The sequence below is a fragment of the Acipenser ruthenus genome, chromosome 55, assembly GCF_902713425.1.
Source record: "Acipenser ruthenus chromosome 55, fAciRut3.2 maternal haplotype, whole genome shotgun sequence".
Taxonomy (NCBI): domain Eukaryota; kingdom Metazoa; phylum Chordata; class Actinopteri; order Acipenseriformes; family Acipenseridae; genus Acipenser; species Acipenser ruthenus.
In genome coordinates, this window is record NC_081243.1 from 1019231 (window position 1) to 1040368 (window position 21138).

Genomic DNA, 21138 nt, shown 5'->3' on the forward strand with positions numbered 1-21138 from the left:
GAAAGAGAGGCTCTTCTACTCTCTGAACAGCCTCCCTCTGCTCTGTGCTAGTGGAACAGAGAAAGAGAAAGAGAAAGGGAGGCTCTTATACTCTCTGAACAGCCTCCCTCTGCTCTGTGCTGGTGGAGCAGAGAAAGAGAAAGAGAGGCTCTTCTACTCTCTGAACAGCCTCCCTCTGCTCTGTGCTGGTGGAGCAGAGAAAGAGAAAGGGAGGCTCTTCTACTCTCTGAACAGCCTCCCTCTGCTCTGTGCTGGTGGAGCAGAGAAAGAGAAAGGGAGCCTCTTCTACTCTCTGAACAGCCTCCCTCTGCTCTGTGCTGGTGGAGCAGAGAAAGAGAAAGGGAGGCTCTTCTACTCTCTGAACAGCCTCCCTCTGCTCTGTGCTGGTGGAGCAGAGAAAGGGAGGCTCTTACACTCCCCGGGCTAATCGAGAAGCCAGAGATCCGCTGACGGGAGGTCAAAACACAGAAACACGAAGAGACATCTTCCTCTCTAGTCTGTCTACGTAGGGGTTTTGTGAAACCAGCACCTGGTATATTCAGATCCTCGGTTTACGTGGTTCAACGCAGCAGAATAAGACTTTTATTTTATAGGCAGTGCATGAAAATGTGACACTGGGTTTGAATAACTGTATCTAATTTTATAAATAACAATTCAGACGACAAATTCAAGTTGTCTGATATACTCTGCCTCTCTCAGTAGTATTAACTAGACCCTTTTAACCCTAATTTTTGGTCTTATTTTTAACTGGCATCTACTCGTTTATATATATATATATATATATATATATATATATATATATATATATATATATATATATATATATATATATATAATTTGACAGGGACAACGTACATTTTTTACATTTATGACATCACATTTATCCATTTATCGTACTTACACTACTTGGTCTTTAACAGAATTTACTCTTAAAATAAATAATTATTTTTAATATAAAAGTTTAGCTGCTCTTTGTCGCTCTCAAACGTAATTATTTGCTGTATTTTTTTTTTCCACCTCTCATATGAATTTGCTCTTATACTACCGATTTAATTGTATTTTATAACGGCTCTTAACTGTAACGTGATATCTTGTAACAACTGTAAGTCGCCCTGGATAAGGGCGTCAGCTGAGAAATAAATAATAATAATAATAATAATAATAATAATAATTTAGCTATGTGCTAATTTTCATTGGCAGGTGTGTAGGAAGGAAGTAAATAAACTGGCGGTTTAAATAATTTGAAGTTATCTCCTCAAAGACGTGACGAGAATTATTACCGCCAAACAAACACATAGTTCTCATAACTAAAATTGTTGTAAGAATATATATATATATATATTTGGTAGTTAGCGTGTATGTGTCGTGCTTAGCAAGCTAAAAAGGAGCCTGTAAATAAGTTAAATTCTTCCAAGTTTGTTGTGGAAACGACACGACGGTTTGGTTACCATGGCTCCCTCGCGTATTCCTCCATCTTCAAGGGGAGGGGCGGGGCTTCTGACGCGTGAGGTCAGAGCAGAGCAGAAACGAGCCCCCTGTCATGTGACCCGGGTGAAGCTGAATTGCTTTGAACTGTTAAAAGGCGCACCACGATCACGTGGTTGGGGATTTTATTCCCCCCCCCCCCCCAGCTCAAAACGGTGACGTAATAACTACCCGACGTTAGGCAGCGTTTGGTGGTCGAGAACTCGACACAGCGTTCAATTTTATTGTTTTAAAAAAAGAAATATATCGATTTATTATAAATACTTTTTTTTTTTTTTAGGAATACTAGGCAACCAGTTCGGTTTAAGTAATTTAGGTGTCGATTTTGTTATTTCCTTCACTGAAAAGGTACGTTCTATTCTTTATGCTCGGTACCAATGTTTTTCCGCTGTTTTTTTTGTTTTTTTTAAAATTAGCTTTGTTTTATAACATACTCCAGTGTAAAATAAACATGTGCGGTACAAGTATATTTTCAAAGCGACGGGTACCAGGGTAGTAATGAGGCGTGTTTACCCCACCGTTGTCTGGTTTGTGTGTGTCATTTATTAGTATTATTATTATTTTAAAATAAAATTGTTATTTTAAAATATTTATAATAATTTCTTGATCCGTCTCAGCAGCTACAGAAACAATGCCTCTGCCTCCGGCGCTTCTAGCCCGCCTGTCGAAGAGAGGTATTCTTAAACACTCGGAAAACGGTGAGTATCTATGTGTGTGTTTGTATAATCTCACTGCTTCTGTATTGACGTGCATTCATCTGACTCCTGCTCCAAACTCACACCACGACTGATCAGACTCCTATCGCACAGCAGCGTGATCCAGTCCAGGTTTTACTACCAGCTTGATCAGCCCCCAGTGTGTCTAGCTAACAAGCTCAGGTGTGTCTTATTATTAAAGTAAGACACGGATCACGGTGCTGTGCAGCGGGAGTCTTGCCTGCAGCCCTGTAACTGTGTGCCTGTCTGTGTGCTGTGTAGATGTCGATGAGGAAGTCATTGCCGAAGACTACGATGACAACAACGTGGATTACGAAGCCACTCAGGTGGAGAACCTGCCCCCAAACTGGTACAAGGTGTTTGATCCTGACTGGTAAGGAGAGAAGTCCTCCATTCACTCGCACTGAGAGACTGAGATACACACACACACACACACACTGAGAGACACTCACTGAGAGACACACACACACACCGAGAGACACTCACTGAGAGACACACACACACCGAGAGACACTCACTGAGAGACACACACACACCGAGAGACACTCACTGAGAGACACACACACACCGAGAGACACTCACTGAGAGACACACACACACACCGAGAGACACGCACTGAGAGACACACACACACCGAGAGACACGCACTGAGAGACACACACACACCGAGAGACACGCACTGAGATACACACACACACCGAGAGACACTCGCTGAGAGACACACACACACACACCGAGAGACACACCGAGAGACACTCACTGAGAGAAACACACACACCAAGAGACACTCACTGAGAGACACACACACAGAGAGACACACACACACACATACACTGAGAGACACACACACTGAGAAACATACACTGAGAAACACGCACTGAGAGACACACACGTACTGAGAGACACACACGCACTGAGAGACACACACGCACTGAGAGACACACACGCACACCGAGAGACACGCACTGAGAGACACAAACACACGGAGAGACACGCACTGAGAGACACACACGCACTGAGAGACACACACACCGAGACACAAACACACTGAGAGACAAACACACTGAGAGACACACACTGAGAGACACACACACACTGAGAAACAGGCACTGAGAGACACACACACACTGAGAAACAGGCACTGAGAGACACACACACATACACTGAGAGACTGACACACACACACTGAGAGACTGACATACACACACACTGAGAGACACACACACACTGAGACACAGACACTGAGAGACTGACATACACACAGACACTGAGAGACTGACACACACACCGACACACAGTCGCACAGAGACACACACAATGAGACACACATGCACACACACACACTCGCATGCAGACGCACACAATTCTCAATCCTAAAATTTTAGGTGAAACTTTTGGCCATGCGTTGAACCCGATAGTAATTATTGAATCGATAACCCTGTAACACCAAATAATGGCCCTGACGGTTCCTTTTTGTGCTTTCTCAGCGGACTGCCGTACTACTGGAACATAGAGACTGACATGGTGTCCTGGCTCTCTCCAAACGACCCCAGCGTGGTCGTCACAAGAGGCCCCAAGAAGATGAAAGGTGAGGGGGGGAGGAGATCCAGTTTATACCCATCTGAAAGAAAGTTCTGCAGGCGTGTCGAGATTTAAATCAACGAAAAAATGAGTAACGTGTGTGTGTTTCGTTCCCCCCCCCCCCCCAACCCGAGCAGAGGTGGAGGAGAGGGCTGAGCACTTCGAAAAGCCGAACCGGGACGAGTTGAGAGAGAAGAGGCACTATCGGAGGGAAGAGAGCGCCCCCTATCAGAAAACAAAGAGAGGTGCGGTTTGAAAAAAACTTTAACAAACCTTCAGAGAGAGAAGAAACAGCAGCTTGCGTTTGCGTCGGTCGCTGTTTGTTCTCTCCGAAAAGCGACCCACGCCTGTGTGGAGCTGGATCTCAATCCTCGCTCTGTGGAGTGCCAGTGGCTTAGCAGTTCTTTAGATCCAGTAACATAACATCATACTGTGTTTCGTCTTCAGGCCGAGACAGAGTAGATGAGGAGATGGACCCCATGGATCCGAGCGCTTATTCGGACGCCCCACGGTAAGAACACCCCCCTCCCCCTCCCCCTCCCCCCTCCCCTCCCAAAATAAGCCCACCTGGTTCTGAGCAGCTGATTGATCTCAGAACTTTGTCAAGTCGGGTCTTAAAGGATCCCAGTGATTCAGCCTCAACAACATGACTAGGCAACCCATTCCATCCCCTCACCACTCTCTGTGTGAAGAAGAGTCTCCTTCAACAACATGACTAGGTAACCCATTCCATCCCCTCACCACTCTCTGTGTGAAGAAGAGTCTCCTTCAACAACATGACTAGGTAACCCATTCCATCCCCTCACCGCTCTCTGTGTGAAGAAGAGTCTCCTTCAACAACATGACTAGGTAACCCATTCCATCCCCTCACCACTCTCTGTGTGAAGAAGAGTCTCCTTCAACAACATGACTAGGTAACCCATTCCATCCCCTCACCGCTCTCTGTGTGAAGAAGAGTCTCCTTCAACAACATGACTAGGTAACCCATTCCATCCCCTCACCACTCTGTGTGAAGAAGAGTCTCCTTCAACAACATGACTAGGTAACCCATTCCATCCCCTCACCACTCTCTGTGTGAAGAAGAGTCTCCTTCAACAACATGACTAGGTAACCCATTCCATCCCCTCACCACTCTCTGTGTGAAGAAGAGTCTCCTTCAACAACATGACTAGGTAACCCATTCCATCCCCTCACCACCCTCTGTGTGAAGAAGAGTCTCCTTCAACAACATGACTAGGTAACCCATTCCATCCCCTCACCACTCTCTGTGTGAAGAAGAGTCTCCTTCAACAACATGACTAGGTAACCCATTCCATCCCCTCACCACTCTCTGTGTGAAGAAGTGTCTCCTTCAACAACATGACTAGGTAACCCATTCCATCCCCTCACCGCTCTCTGTGTGAAGAAGAGTCTCCTTCAACAACATGACTAGGTAACCCATTCCATCCCCTCACCACTCTCTGTGTGAAGAAGAGTCTCCTTCAACAACATGACTAGGTAACCCATTCCATCCCCTCACCACTCTCTGTGTGAAGAAGAGTCTCCTTCAACAACATGACTAGGTAACCCATTCCATCCCCTCACCACTCTCTGTGTGAAGAAGAGTCTCCTTCAACAACATGACTAGGTAACCCATTCCATCCCCTCACCACCCTCTGTGTGAAGAAGAGTCTCCTTCAACAACATGACTAGGTAACCCATTCCATCCCCTCACTGCTCTCTGTGTGAAGAAGAGTCTCCTTCAACAACATGACTAGGTAACCCATTCCATCCCCTCACCACCCTCTGTGTGAAGAAGAGTCTCCTTCAACAACATGACTAGGTAACCCATTCCATCCCCTCACCGCTCTCTGTGTGAAGAAGAGTCTCCTTCAACAACATGACTAGGTAACCCATTCCATCCCCTCACCGCTCTCTGTGTGAAGAAGAGTCTCCTTCAACAACATGACTAGGTAACCCATTCCATCCCCTCACCACTCTCTGTGTGAAGAAGAGTCTCCTTCAACAACATGACTAGGTAACCCATTCCATCCCCTCACCACTCTCTGTGTGAAGAAGAGTCTCCTTCAACAACATGACTAGGTAACCCATTCCATCCCCTCACCACTCTCTGTGTGAAGAAGAGTCTCCTTCAACAACATGACTAGGTAACCCATTCCATCCCCTCACCACCCTCTGTGTGAAGAAGAGTCTCCTTCAACAACATGACTAGGTAACCCATTCCATCCCCTCACCACTCTCTGTGTGAAGAAGAGTCTCCTTCAGCAACATGACTAGGTAACCCATTCCATCCCCTCACCACTCTCTGTGTGAAGAAGAGTCTCCTTCAACAACATGACTAGGTAACCCATTCCATCCCCTCACCACTCTCTGTGTGAAGAAGAGTCTCCTTCAACAACATGACTAGGTAACCCATTCCATCCCCTCACCACTCTCTGTGTGTGAATCTCCACACTGTGTCCCCAGTGGTCCAGGTTTCGGGTTATCAGCCCTTATAAAAGCTCGCCTCAGTATTTGTGCACGGTCTGGGGGGGGGTTGCGTAACGAGATCAGAACGATTTCGTTTAAAAGCTGAACTATTTAAAGACAAAAAGGACTCGATACAGACCTCTCTCAAAATACGACGCATCATGGAAAGAATGAAAGGGTCACGATTTCAATCTCTCTCTCTCCTCGCAGGGGGTCGTGGGCGACGGGGCTCCCCAAACGCAACGAGGCGAAGACGGGGGCTGACACCACAGCAGCGGGACCCCTCTTCCAGCAAAGACCCTACCCCAGCCCTGGGGCTGTCCTGAGGGCCAACGCAGAGGCGACACGGGCAAAGGAGTTAAAATAGAGGGAAGCAGAGATGCACCCAGAGAGCCAGGGGTGACTAGAAACTAGCTTTGCATAGCAGGGGTGGAAGTAAGACTCCTATTGCACAGCAGTGTGATCCAGTCCAGGTTTTACTACCAGCTTGATCAGCCCCCAGTGTGTCTAGGTAACAAGCTCAGGTGTGTCTTATTATTAAACTCCCAGTGAAACCAGGACTGGATCACACCGCTGTGGAACGGGAGTCTGATTCGCAACCTTTATAATTACTGAACTGAACCTCTCGCACCTCTGTATGGAGCCTGTTAATTATTTAATAACGCGAGGAGTCGCTCTTTCAGGCTTGGAGGGGTTTTTTTTGTGTTACTTTACCTTTTGTGTGAAAAAAATTAAATAAAATGCAATACAGGAAATATGAACCGTGGGAGGACAGTTTGAATTGTATGTTTTGTGCCTTTTTCTATTATAAAAATAAATAAATAAATAAAGATAACTAATTTTTTGGTTTTGTTTTGTTTTCAAAAGTGAAAATATATCCAATACAATTTTTAAAAAAAATGATGAAGTGTTCTGTATTTGTTGATTGCTGTGTATCTTAAGAGGGCTAGCCTGGCAAAGATGTTTAGTACAAATTGTCTGATTTGAATATTTTCTCGCAGTTTGTGGGACAGTTACTGTGCTATTTTACGCACGCATTACGCACGCACGCACACGCTCAATCCTGCAAGTGGGTGAAGGCTGTGTTTTGTTCCACGAAAATCTACCCACTGCTGTGTGTCCCTGTTCCCCATTCCTGTAAGAACAATGTAAATATATATATATATTTAGCACTACAATAAATGCAGCTCGCCTTTGAATTATTGACGCTCTGCCTGTCACTTTTATGAACCTGGCAGCCGGTAACTCATTCAAAGCGCACTGCAAACAGCTGCACGATTTCTTTAACGAAAAAGAAACCCCACAAAGGGAATTAAAAAGCAACGTATTGTAGTTTTTTTGTGTGTGTGTGTGCGTTATTTTTTTTCATATATAATACAAAAATATATATATTAGAACAACAGACGCATTCACAGATATCTGAATGACTCGGTCTCAGACAAACATACTTTGACGCCCTTTTGGAGTAGTTTATTATTATTATTATTATTATTATTATTATTAGTATTATTATTATTATACACATTTTAACAGCTTTCCCGTGAGTGCGTCTAGTCTAGATTTACATTGTCCCATCTCTCTCCCACGCAGGCTCCCGAGAGGCGTGTCTTTGTCGTTTTATTGCGCTCTCGTTTAATTGCTTTTATCGCATTTTTTTATGGCGTTGTGTAAATTCAAAAGGAGGAAACAAGTCAAACTTTTTCTTCTGAGTGTAGGGCTTGTAACCTGCCAACCAACCCGCCCCGCCTGCGTGTGACGTGCGAAGCGTTCCAACTAACTAAACCCACGTCACGCGTGAACGCTTTTATAATTAACATCTCATTTAAAGGGAAAAATAAATAAATACAAAGAAAACTCTTTTGCGAGGAGGAATTATTATTCATGAAGAAGATACGATAGAAAAGGACAACGGTGAGTTTTTTTTCCTGTCTTTCACAACGTCGTATATACATATCGAAACGTTTGGCAGCTGGCTCTTTGAGATATATATATATATATATATATATATATATATAGTTTTACAAGACAACTTGTTTATAACTGCAGAGTTTACAGCATTGCTTTTTCCACCCAGCTAAATGACTTTTTAAAATCACTTATTCAGAGCTCAGTGGCATTGCTGTTGTAATAAAACAATGCGCTGGACTTTTGTCGATTCAGTTTTGTTACAGCAGAGCCACAGACATGACTTTGCAGATGAAGGACTATGAAAGGCGCTATACAAGTAAAATCACATCGACTTTAAACCTGAAATGCTCGACAGGGCTGAATTCAGAAACGCTCAACTCATTCGCCGCTGCAGTTCGTGAAGAGGCATCGAGAGACTGCAAGCATTTTTTTTTTGTCATTTCGTTTTAGCGTTTTCTAAATGAATGAATTTTCTAACTCGTGGGTTACCTGTTGTTATCACAGCAGCCCTAAAGCGGCCCCGTACTAAAAGCATAGACAAGTCTTGCTGTTTTATTATTATTATTATTATTTAGCAGACGCCTTTATCCAAGGCGACTTACAGAGACTAGGGTGTGTGAACTATGCATCAGCTGCAGAGTCACTTACAACTACGTCTCACCCGAAAGACGGAGCACAAGGAGGTGAAGTGACTTGCTCAGGGTCACACAGTGAGTCAGTGACTGAGGTGGGATTTGAACCGGGGACCTCCTGGTTACAAGCCCTTTTCTGTAACCACTGGACCGCACAGCCTCCTTATAAAAGGCGCCCTGACTTGTTTCCACTGTGGGAATGCGATGCTCCCCCAGTTTAGCTAGCCGACCGAGTAAAAATGATCTGCAATGTATATCTTTCTCTTTTAATCTTTCTGTCGCTTTATTACGGGAGATAGTTGTTAAGGGGGAGGAATGTTAATACAGCGCTTTTTTAAAATGCAGGTGACATTAGCACATAGTCTTGCATTGAGATGGCCTAATTAAGCATTAATCCGTATTAGGATTATTAGGGGTAAGAATCTAACTCGGTCACAATAGGGCAGCAGTGTGGAGTAGTGGTTAGGGCTCTGGACTCTTGACCGGAGGGTCGTGGGTTCAATCCCAGGTGGGGGTGACACTGCTGTTGTACCCTTGAGCAAGGTACTTTACCTAGATTGCTCCAGTAAAAACCCAACTGTATAAATGGGTAATTGTATGTAAAAATAATGTGATATCTTGTAACAATTGTAAGTCGCCCTGGATATTATTATAAATAATAATAATAATAATAATAATAATAGTTGCGAGTTTAAACTGCGTGCCTACTTCTTATCTCGAGAGACTGACAGTACTTGGAGAGAGGTTAAAGGTCAAAAACATCCAGAACAGACTTTAACCGTCCGATAAGAAACGTAAATGAATAAACAGATTATTACATCAATAAAGATATGATGGTATCTCAACCCCCCCCCCGCCCCCGCCCCCCGAGTCCCGTCATAAATAGTTGTTACAGATCAGGAATGGAAATCAGAATCCCGTTTTCACGGCGGTTTGATCCATGCCTGGTTTCACTAGGAGTTTAATAATAAGACACACCTGAGCTTGTTGCCTAGACACACTGGGGGCTGATCAAGCTGGTAGTAAAACCTGGACTGGATCACACTGCTGTGCAAATAGGAGTCTGATTTAAATCCCTGCAGATTTGCAATTTGTGACGCGAAAAATTCTGACGTGACAAAGCGAGGAAGCGCTTCATAGAGGTGCCGACAAAACGAGGACCTTTTTGTTTTGTTTTGTTTTTGTAATGTGATTGTATCGGTTGTGCTCATATGAAGGCGTGCGTGCGTGCGTGCGTGCGTGCGTGCTCTTCGTATGATATGCCACATGCGCGGTCTACCGTGAAAAAAACCCCCCAAAAAAACATTTTTTTAATCTAAACAGGACTTTCCCAGTTAAAGTTTCAATAAAAACGGCACCGCATCTGTCTCGCTGTTTCTCTCAGATGTCGAAAGCCGCCGTGAGGAGGTTCCACTGGCGCAGCAAAATTCAAGAGAGTCTGGTGCCTCTAAACGAGGCCTCGGGCGAGATGGGCGTGGCCCTAGGGGGCGGGGCTGACCACGGGGAGTTCCCCTTCATCCTGGAGATCCGGGGGTGCGAGGCCCGGCTGGGAGACCTGGTCCTGGAAATTGGGGAGACCCCCGTGCTGGGGCTGACGCTGGGGGACGTGAACGGGGTCCTGCACAGCTGCCCCCACCCCGTCTTCATTAAGACAGTCCCTCCAGGTAAGGGCTGTCTGACTGCGTCTGTCTGTCTGTCTGTATTTATTTTGCTGTATTTATGTTTTCCATTGCAGGGCCCAGCCTCTGTAAGGACTTGTGTCTCTACCTCAGTAAATGCTTCACTCCCGGGTCTGTGGACAGCCAGCTGCAACAAGTGATCAGAGAGAATCTTTACCTGAGAGCTCTGCCATGTGAGTGGGGCTGGGGGGACTCGCAGAGACTAGGGGGTGAACTATGCATCATCAACAACTGCTGCTGCTGCAGAGTCACTTCCAATAGGAGCTCGTTTGTTTGACGTCTCGTCCGAAGGACGGAGCACAAGGAGGTGAAGTGACTTGCTCAGGGTCACACAATGACTCAGTGGCTGAGGTGGGATTTGAACCGGGGACCTCCTGGTTACAAGCCCTTTTCTTTAACCACTGGACCCACACAGCCTCCTAAACATGCTCAGAAGTCTTGCTGTTTTGTGCTGAAGTTTGGTTTTGTTCCAGGCACGACCAGACCGCTGCGGGACGGGGAGATCGCCGGGGTGGATTATAATTTTGTAAGCATCCAGGACTACTTCTCCCTGAAAGAGAGTGGGGCGCTGCTGGAGAGCGGCATGTTCAAAGGTAACATTTTTGCTGAATTAATTAGAAATTGGGTATGAAATTTGAGATGTTAAAAAAAAATATTTGTTTCAGACAAAATCCCTCTTTCAGCTCTGCAGAAAGAAAAGTAAACAGCACAGAAAACTTGCTGTTTTAAACTCGTGGATGTCTTACAAACCTCTGTAATCGAATACTGGATGTGGATATCTATGCAAAAGGCCTAAAAACACAGATATTGTGCAGTAAAATAGGCGATCTCAAAACGACACCTTTACGCTAAAGGGTTAAAAGTTTATGGCTGCTTTCACAGAACCTGCTTGAGATGTTGAGCTAGCTTACCTTAGACAACCATTTCAAATGAGGTCCTCCAACATTAGTGTTAATCAGGGTCTGTGAAAGCAGACAGGAGTCTGTTCAAACTGCAGCCCCCCTCCCCACTCAGGGAATTATTACGGGACCCCCCGGCCGCTGCAGATTGGACAGGACAGCCCCCCCATCTCGTACCAGGAGCACCGCACCCTGCTGCAGAAATTCAACACCCGCAGCAAGTCCCTGAGCAACCTGGAGAAAGTGGGAGAGGACGAGGACAGGAGTGAGGAGGGAGACTCGGGCCTGCCCGGTGAGCAAACACAGGACAGGACAATACAATACAATACAATACAATACAAGACAGGACAGGACAGGACAGGACAGGACAGGACAGGACAGGACAATACAATACAATACAATACAGGACTGGACAATACAGTACAGGACAGGACAGTACAATACTGGACAATACAATACAGCACAATACATTCCATTCCATTATATTCCATTACAATTCAGCACAGTACAGTTTTATAAGGGATGTGGGGTCTATCAGGGTGTGTTTAAAGTGAAGAATTCTTCTCGTCCAGTCACAGGTGGCTGTGTGGCAAATAACCCCGCCCCCCCGCTGTCCCCCAGCCAATCGCGTGACTCGAGCGCAGGGGAGGGCAGCGAGCTGGAGAACGAAGGGGACGCTGTGCGGGGGAACTGGGAGACGGGGTTCAGCGCGAGCGAGGAGCCCTGCTTCATGAGAGAGCGACAGGGTCCTACTACAGAACTGCTCTGTGGACTGAGCATTGACCCTGCTTCAGATAAACCAGGCTGCAGATATACCAGGTAAAGTACAGTGAAGCATTGTGAAGCACAGAGAGGTCTGGTAAAGCACAGGGAAGCATTGTAAAGCACAGAGAGGTGTGGTAAAGCATAGGGAAGCATTGTAAAGCACAGAGAGGTCTGGTAAAGCATAGTGAAGCATTGTAAAGCACAGGGAGGTCTGGTAAAGCATAGGGAAGCACTGTAAAGCACAGAGAGGTCTGGTAAAGCATAGGGAAGCATTGTAAAGCACAGAGAGGTCTGGTAAAGCATAGGGAAGCACTGTAAAGCACAGAGAGGTCTGGTAAAGCATAGGGAAGCATTGTAAAGCACAGAGAGGTCTGGTAAAGCATAGGAAAGCATTGTAAAGCACAGAGAGGTCTGGTAAAGCATAGGGAAGCATTGTAAAGCACAGAGAGGTCTGGTAAAGCATAGGGAAGCATTGTAAAGCACAGAGAGGTCTGGTAAAGCATAGGGAAGCACTGTAAAGCACAGAGAGGTCTGGTAAAGCATAGGGAAGCATTGTAAAGCACAGAGAGGTCTGGTAAAGCATAGGGAAGCATTGTAAAGCACAGAGAGGTCTGGTAAAGCATAGGGAAGCATTGTAAAGCACAGAGAGGTCTGGTAAAGCATAGGGAAGCACTGTAAAGCACAGAGAGGTCTGGTAAAGCATAGGGAAGCATTGTAAAGCACAGAGAGGTCTGGTAAAGCATAGGGAAGCATTGTAAAGCACAGAGAGGTCTGGTAAAGCATAGGGAAGCATTGTAAAGCACAGAGAGGTCTGGTAAAGCATAGGGAAGCATTGTAAAGCACAGAGAGGTCTGGTAAAGCATAGGGAAGCATTGTAAAGCACAGAGAGGTCTGGTAAAGCATAGGGAAGCATTGTAAAGCACAGGGAGGTCTGGTAAAGCATAGGGAAGCATTGTAAAGCACAGAGAGGTCTGGTAAAGCATAGGGAAGCACTGTAAAGCACAGAGAGGTCTGGTAAAGCATAGGGAAGCACTGTAAAGCACAGAGAGGTCTGGTAAAGCATAGGGAAGCATTGTAAAGCACAGAGAGGTCTGGTAAAGCATAGGGAAGCATTGTAAAGCACAGAGAGGTCTGGTAAAGCATAGGGAAGCATTGTAAAGCACAGAGAGGTCTGGTAAAGCATAGGGAAGCATTGTAAAGCACAGAGAGGTCTGGTAAAGCATAGGGAAGCATTGTAAAGCACAGGGAGGTCTGGTAAAGCATAGGGAAGCATTGTAAAGCACAGAGAGGTCTGGTAAAGCATAGGGAAGCATTGTAAAGCACAGAGAGGTCTGGTAAAGCATAGGGAAGCATTGTAAAGCACAGAGAGGTCTGGTAAAGCATAGGGAAGCATTGTAAAGCACAGAGAGGTGTGGTAAAGCATAGGGAAGCATTGTAAAGCACAGAGAGGTCTGGTAAAGCATAGGGAAGCATTGTAAAGCACAGAGAGGTGTGGTAAAGCATAGGGAAGCATTGTAAAGCACAGAGAGGTCTGGTAAAGCATAGGGAAGCATTGTAAAGCACAGAGAGGTCTGGTAAAGCATAGGGAAGCATTGTAAAGCACAGAGAGGTCTGGTAAAGCATAGGGAAGCATTGTAAAGCACAGAGAGGTCTGGTAAAGCATAGGGAAGCATTGTAAAGCACAGAGAGGTCTGGTAAAGCATAGGGAAGCATTGTAAAGCACAGAGAGGTCTGGTAAAGCATAGGGAAGCATTGTAAAGCACAGAGAGGTCTGGTAAAGCATAGGGAAGCATTGTAAAGCACAGAGAGGTCTGGTAAAGCATAGGGAAGCATTGTAAAGCACAGAGAGGTCTGGTAAAGCATAGGGAAGCATTGTGAAGCACAGAGAGGTCTGGTAAAGCATAGGGAAGCATTGTAAAGCACAGAGAGGTCTGGTAAAGCATAGGGAAGCATTGTAAAGCACAGAGAGGTCTGGTAAAGCATAGGGAAGCATTGTGAAGCACAGAGAGGTCTGGTAAAGCATAGGGAAGCATTGTAAAGCACAGAGAGGTCTGGTAAAGCATAGGGAAGCATTGTAAAGCACAGAGAGGTCTGGTAAAGCATAGGGAAGCATTGTAAAGCACAGAGAGGTCTGGTAAAGCATAGGGAAGCATTGTAAAGCACAGAGAGGTCTGGTAAAGCATAGGGAAGCATTGTAAAGCACAGAGAGGTCTGGTAAAGCATAGGGAAGCATTGTAAAGCACAGAGAGGTCTGGTAAAGCATAGGGAAGCATTGTAAAGCACAGAGAGGTCTGGTAAAGCATAGGGAAGCATTGTAAAGCACAGAGAGGTCTGGTAAAGCATAGGGAAGCATTGTAAAGCACAGAGAGGTCTGGTAAAGCATAGGCAAGCATTGTAAAACACAGAGAGGTCTGGTAAAGCATAGGGGAGCATTGTAAAGCACAGAGAGGTCTGGTAAAGCATAGGGAAGCATTGTAAAGCACAGAGAGGTCTGGTAAAGCATAGGGAAGCATTGTAAAGCAAAGAGAGGTCTGGTAAAGCATAGGCAAGCATTGTAAAACACAGAGAGGTCTGGTAAAGCATAGGGGAGCATTGTAAAGCACAGAGAGGTCTGGTAAAGCATAGGGAAGCATTGTAAAGCACAGAGAGGTCTGGTAAAGCATAGGGAAGCATTGTAAAGCACAGAGAGGTCTGGTAAAGAACAGGGAAGCATTGTAAAGCACAGAGAGGTCTGGTAAAGCATAGGGAAGCATTGTAAAGCACAGAGAGGTCTGGTAAAGCATAGGGAAGCATTGTGAAGCACAGAGAGGTCTGGTAAAGCATAGGGAAGCATTGTAAAGCACAGAGAGGTCTGGTAAAGCATAGGGAAGCATTGTAAAGCACAGAGAGGTCTGGTAAAGCATAGGGAAGCATTGTGAAGCACAGAGAGGTCTGGTAAAGCATAGGGAAGCATTGTAAAGCACAGAGAGGTCTGGTAAAGCATAGGGAAGCATTGTAAAGCACAGAGAGGTCTGGTAAAGCATAGGGAAGCATTGTAAAGCACAGAGAGGTCTGGTAAAGCATAGGGAAGCATTGTAAAGCACAGAGAGGTCTGGTAAAGCATAGGGAAGCATTGTAAAGCACAGAGAGGTCTGGTAAAGCATAGGGAAGCATTGTAAAGCACAGAGAGGTCTGGTAAAGCATAGGGAAGCATTGTAAAGCACAGAGAGGTCTGGTAAAGCATAGGGAAGCATTGTAAAGCACAGAGAGGTCTGGTAAAGCATAGGGAAGCATTGTAAAGCACAGAGAGGTCTGGTAAAGCATAGGGAAGCATTGTAAAGCACAGAGAGGTCTGGTAAAGCATAGGCAAGCATTGTAAAACACAGAGAGGTCTGGTAAAGCATAGGGGAGCATTGTAAAGCACAGAGAGGTCTGGTAAAGCATAGGGAAGCATTGTAAAGCACAGAGAGGTCTGGTAAAGCATAGGGAAGCATTGTAAAGCAAAGAGAGGTCTGGTAAAGCATAGGCAAGCATTGTAAAACACAGAGAGGTCTGGTAAAGCATAGGGGAGCATTGTAAAGCACAGAGAGGTCTGGTAAAGCATAGGGAAGCATTGTAAAACACAGAGAGGTCTGGTAAAGCATAGGGAAGCATTGTAAAGCACAGAGAGGTCTGGTAAAGCATAGGGAAGCATTGTAAAGCACAGAGAGGTCTGGTAAAGCATAGGGAAGCATTGTAAAGCACAGAGAGGTCTGGTAAAGAACAGGGAAGCATTGTAAAGCACAGAGAGGTATGGTAAAGCACACTTGGATTTTTATAACTCTATTTATTTATTTTCCAGTCACAGCGGCAAGACAGACACTTGGCTGGATCCCAGAACACAGACCAAGGAGACGCAGAACAAGACAGAAAGTAAGAAAGACTGAGAGCTGGGAACACACAGAGTCTGTCTGTCTGTCTGTCTGTCCTAATAAGACAGAGCTGATGGTTCACCAGTACTGTATGTCACTGACGCTCTCCTCTCCTCTCCTCTCCTCTCGCCTCTCTCTCCTCTCGCCTCTCTCTCCTCTCCTCTCTCCTCCCTCCTCAGAGATGTCTAGGTTCACTGATAAGGCGTCGGAGCTGAAGGGGTACTCTGTCTACACACGCCTCTCCAAGGGGCCTCAAGGATTCGGGTTCAACCTGGTGGGGGGCAGCCAGCCCCAGGAGTTCCTGCAGGTGTACAGTGTGACCCCTGGGGGCCCCACAGCCTTGCGCACAGGTACCCCAAAACTGGAGTCTTTCTCAGTGTCTTAAGAAAACATCACAGTAAAAGCATATCAAAGTGTAATAAAGCACAGTGAAAGCATAGGGAAGCATTGTAAAACACAGAGAGGTGTGGTAAAGCATAGGGAAGCATTGTAAAGCACAGAGAGGTCTGGTAAAGCATATTAAAAAACAAACCATGGTAAACTAACCCTTATAAAAGTGTCCCACCCTGCTCAAACTCCTGGCTCCTGATCATTTCAATAATAATAATAATAATAATAATAATAATAATAATAATAATAATAATAGACTTCACCCCAGGACTGGGTGCAGCAGCAGCAGCAGCAGCAGCAGGGCTAGTGTGAGTTTCTAACCCTGCTCAAACTCCTGGCTCCTGATCATTTCAATATTAATAATAATAGACTTCATTGAGGGGAGCTCTGAACCCCAGGACTGGGTGCAGCAGCAGCAGCAGCAGGGCTAGTGTGAGTTTCTAACCCTTTGCTCTGTGTAAGTGCTGTACTGTCCCCTTCTCCCCCTACAGCTGATATCCTGGTCTTTGTCAATGACACCTGCGTTCTGGGAATGTCCCACAAGGAGGCAGTAGAGATGCTCAAGTCAGTGCCCAGTGGCCACAGCGTGGACCTCGTTCTAAGAAGGGGGTACCCAATGCTCTATAACCCCGATGGTTGCCCCAAACTGAAAGCCGACTCCTCGGCGACCAGCGATCCCCTACAGGACGAATCCGGCAGATCCAACGGGTACCCCAGCATTCCCAGCATTCCCAGTAACGGAGTGCAGAATGCCAGCAGCCTGAACGGCCTGCCTGCCTCCCACAGCGCCCTTGATCACTCTTCAATATGCAACCAGAGGTAAGATCATCTGGATACGCGTCTGGACTCTAGTGCCTCCCTTCATCAGCGTGATAGACCTGAGACTAGAAGAGACCGAGTCAAGCAGACCAGCGTTTGGGCTCCAGTGCCTTCATCAGTGTTATTGAAACTAGAAGAGACCGAGTCAAGCAGACCAGCGTTTGGGCTCCAGTGCCTTCATCAGTGTTATTGAAACTAGAAGAGACAGAGTCAAGCAGACCAGCGTTTGGGCTCTAGTGCCTTCATCAGTGTTATTGAAACTAGAAGAGGCCGAGTCAAGCAGACCAGCGTTTGGGCTCCAGTGCCTTCATCAGTGTTATTGAAACTAGAAGAGACAGAGTCAAGCAGACCAGCGTTTGGGCTCTAGTGCCTTCATCAGTGTTATTGAAACTAGAAGAGACCGAGTCAAGCAGACCAGCGTTTGGGCTCCAGTGCCTTCATCAGTGTTATTGAAACTAGAAGAGACCGAGTCAAGCAGACCAGCGTTTGGGCTCCAGTGCCTTCATCAGTGTTATTGAAACTAGAAGAGACCAAGTCAAGCAGACTCTCATCCTTTGTGTCCCCTTCAAAGTCCCTTTTGTAGTGATATTAAAAAGGGGTTTGGCTGTACGGTCAGTAATTGTCTTTTGGTTGGTTTGTTTTTCCTCCAATAGGGCTGCACTGGCTGGCTGCAGCAAACCCAACCTGAAACTCACTAACCCACTCCCCATCAAACCAGGAGCTGGAGGAGAGAGGGGAGGGACGGCAGGAATGACCCCAGCCTCGAGAACAGATTCTGGGGCATCAAAACAGCAACCGGTGCCTCCTTTGCAGCCGACGACAGATGCGGAACACAGAACAGACTGCGGATTCCGGGGTTGCCCCGGCAACACCAATCCGGGCTTGGCTGCCCAGGCTGGGGTTCCGGAAGTGGGCGGGGAGTACATCCCCGTGCCGATTGGACGCAGCGAGCAGGGGGCGGGGTTCACGGTGGGACAGGGAGGGCCCGGGGGCGGGCTGGCAGTGGTGAAGAGGGTGCTGGACAGGAAACAGTGTCCAGTCTTGGAGTCGGGAGACGTCATTGTGAAGGTGAACGGGGCCAGCGTGCAGAGTCTGAGCGTCCCACAGCTGGAGAAGGTGCTGCAGGAGCACATCAGGGAAGGGGACGTGGTGCTGCTGGTGTACAGAGAGGGTAAGAGGGGAGGAGGGAGGAGGGCACAAATCAAGGATTGAAGTAAGACTCCTGTCGCACGGCCGTGTAATCCGTTCCAGGTTTTACTACCAGCTTGATCAGCCCCCAGTGTGTCTAGGCAACAAGCTCAGGTGTGTCTGATTATTAAACTCCCAGTGAAACCAGTATATCCCTGCATAACTGCAAAGAGTTTCATGTTGTCTTCCCCTCCCCCACAGCCTCTCTCCGATCCCCTCTCTCTCTCCGCTCGTCCCAGAACGGCTCCCAGTTAAACCAGCTGCCCAAGACCCCCAGCTTCAAAGAACCCAGTTCGAACTGCAGTGAAAATGGCACAGAACCGAATAAGTCTGACAGCCCGGACAAGCTGTCCCCAGTCCCAGTGCCCACACTGGAGTTCAAAAAGGCCCTCGTGAATAGCACCAGCTTCCTGGAACCGGTTCCCTTGACTTTGACCCTGGAGCCCCGTGAATGGCTGAACGCGGCGGGCCCCACAGGAAGTGCGCAGCCGGGACAGGAAGCCGTGACCCGGGAGGGGTCCCCATGGGGCTTGGAGGTGGAGCGGAGGAGGCAGGACAAGGGGTGCGGGTTTGTGACGAGGCGCGAGGGCAAAGGTGAGAGTGAGGATTAGAATTTTTTTTTTTTTAAATTTTATTTCAGGAAGTTTCGGTCAAAAGCACGTCTTCAGAATTGTAATCTTTTAAAACATGCCAAAAAAATATTTTGCCTACCAAAAGGAGCAAAATTCGAAAATAATGCAGACACACCAAAAATTTGAAATTGGAAAAAATTGATCCATTTTTTTTAAAATCAATTTTTCACATCTGTGTACCTACATTACCTTTTTAAAATTATACATACATATATATATATATATATTAACTTATTAATGGTTACCTTTGCGAAGCGGTTTACCTGGAGAAATCTCGACTTATTGGCACGGATCCTTTTTCGCTGCTGGCACGCCGGCTCTCCAGTGTATCGCTCTCAAGTCGATTGTTGTAGACCAGCGGCCTCTAGTGGTCACCCCGCTGGTACTGCATGCTGTTAGTTACCCCATGTGACAACATTATTATTATTATTATTATTATTATTATTATTATTATTATTATTTATTTCTTAGCAGACGCCCTTATCCAGGGCGACTTACAGTCGTAAACAAAAATACATTTCAAGAATCACAGTACAAGTAATAATACAATTAAGAGCAAGATAAATACAACGACTTTGGTTCAAGCAAGTGCAAGTGTGACAAAATCCGATTCAACATAAGGAAGACGGCTGGACTTCATACATACTTCATACATACATACATTTATCTATCTAGACTGTATAGACTATTAGGTGTGATATACTCTAAATCAGTTACTATGTCTAGACTGGCACGAGCAGGTGCTATTTAGACAAAAGACAACCACTCAACAACCCAAGTATATATTAATGATATCTCTTGTCGTCTTCTACCCTCGCCACTCTCCCCCGCCCCACAGGCCCTGAATTCAGGGACGGGAGCCCCAACCCGCACCTCACTCCCCGGGCCCAGACGGCTCCAGTAGGGCACAGAATCAGGCCAGGGTCAGAGAACCCTGGAGCGATAGAGGAGGAGGAGGAGAGTCCCAGGAGGTCGAAACTCAAAGAGGAAGAGAGAGACAGGACGAGGAAGAAGATGTGGACAGCTGCTGCTGCAGCCCCTTCCAGCCTCCGCACCCCTGCCCCCTCGCAGAGGGAGCCCAGGAGACACAGGGGGGGAGGAGGGAAGGGGAGCAGTCAGAGTCCGTCCCGGGACAGAGAGGCGTGGGAGGAGGGAGGCAGACAGAGGGGTAGGAGGAGAGCGAGGGAGCAGAAAGGGAAGGCGGACAAGCGATCAAAGTCTCTAGAAAGCAGCAGGAAAATAGAAAATGGGGGCAGCGGCATTCGGAATTCATTAGAGGGACCCCCGGACACCCCCAAACAAGAACGCACCCCTTCCTGGAGCAGGACGGACGGGAGCAGTGAAGAGGAGGGATTTGGAGAGAGTTCAACAGCCAGTGGAAAGCAGGGACCCCAGCGACCCACAAGCCCAGAAGCCGCGTCAGACAGACAGGTAGATGGGTACCTGCTTTTTAAAGACCAGGGGCCACTGGTAAAGAGCACCATGCAGCCAGGACCCTGGCTACTGCCCAGCAAGGAGCGGCTGTGTGAGGTTTTGGAAACCAATACACTCAAACCGAACTGAAAAAAAATTATGTAAATTCAAACACTTGTATAATACTGCATACATTTTATATATATATATATATATAAATGTAAATGTGCTATAAGGATCTGCAGCATGTAATGTTTAAGTGTGTATTCTATGGGGGATGTAAAAATTATTTGGTTTGTTTTCCTGCAGCAACGTTGTGTGTTTTTTTGGGTGTATGATCTGCCACCTTCTTCCTTGTGAAAAAGAGTCTAAATCTCAGTAAGACTTTCCTGGTTAAATAATTAAATAAACAGGCAGCAGTGTGGGAGTAGTGGTTAGGGCTCTGGACTCTTGACCGGAGGGTCGTGGGTTCAGTCCCAGGTGCGGGGGACACTGCTGCCGTACCCTTGAGCAAGGTACTTTACCCAGATTGCTCCAATAAAAAACCCAACTGTATAAATGCGGAATTGTATGTAAAAAATAATGTGATATCTTGTAATAATTGTAAGTCGCCCTGGAGAAGGGCGTCTGCTAAGAAATCAATAATAAATAAAAAATTCAAAATAAACACAC

General features: G+C 46.4%; 2 protein-coding genes across 3 annotated transcripts; both read left to right on the forward strand.

The window, feature by feature from the left end:
• Positions 1 to 1635: 1635 nt before the first annotated feature.
• On the forward strand, positions 1636 to 7090 carry pqbp1 (polyglutamine binding protein 1). Of its 2 annotated transcripts, none has more exons than XM_034914827.2 (7): positions 1636 to 1833; positions 2103 to 2183; positions 2463 to 2574; positions 3689 to 3789; positions 3920 to 4027; positions 4230 to 4293; positions 6462 to 7090. In XM_034914827.2, exons 2-7 carry the CDS (start codon positions 2117 to 2119, stop codon positions 6616 to 6618), a joined length of 609 nt encoding a protein of 202 aa, XP_034770718.2. In that variant the 5' UTR covers positions 1636 to 1833; positions 2103 to 2116; the 3' UTR covers positions 6619 to 7090. The 2 variants fall into 2 exon arrangements, with proteins under 2 accessions (XP_034770718.2, XP_033858522.2); XM_034002631.3 differs by having other exon boundaries at positions 2106 to 2183.
• An 846-nt stretch (positions 7091 to 7936) lies between these two features.
• On the forward strand, positions 7937 to 20616 carry LOC117401638 (membrane-associated guanylate kinase, WW and PDZ domain-containing protein 2-like). The gene is made up of 12 exons (XM_059017109.1): positions 7937 to 8162; positions 10176 to 10455; positions 10527 to 10643; positions 10944 to 11063; positions 11485 to 11661; positions 11942 to 12188; positions 15955 to 16025; positions 16204 to 16374; positions 16906 to 17233; positions 17887 to 18404; positions 18623 to 19015; positions 19892 to 20616. Exons 2-12 carry the CDS (start codon positions 10176 to 10178, stop codon positions 20614 to 20616), a joined length of 3147 nt encoding a protein of 1048 aa, XP_058873092.1. The 5' UTR covers positions 7937 to 8162.
• Positions 20617 to 21138: the final 522 nt, after the last annotated feature.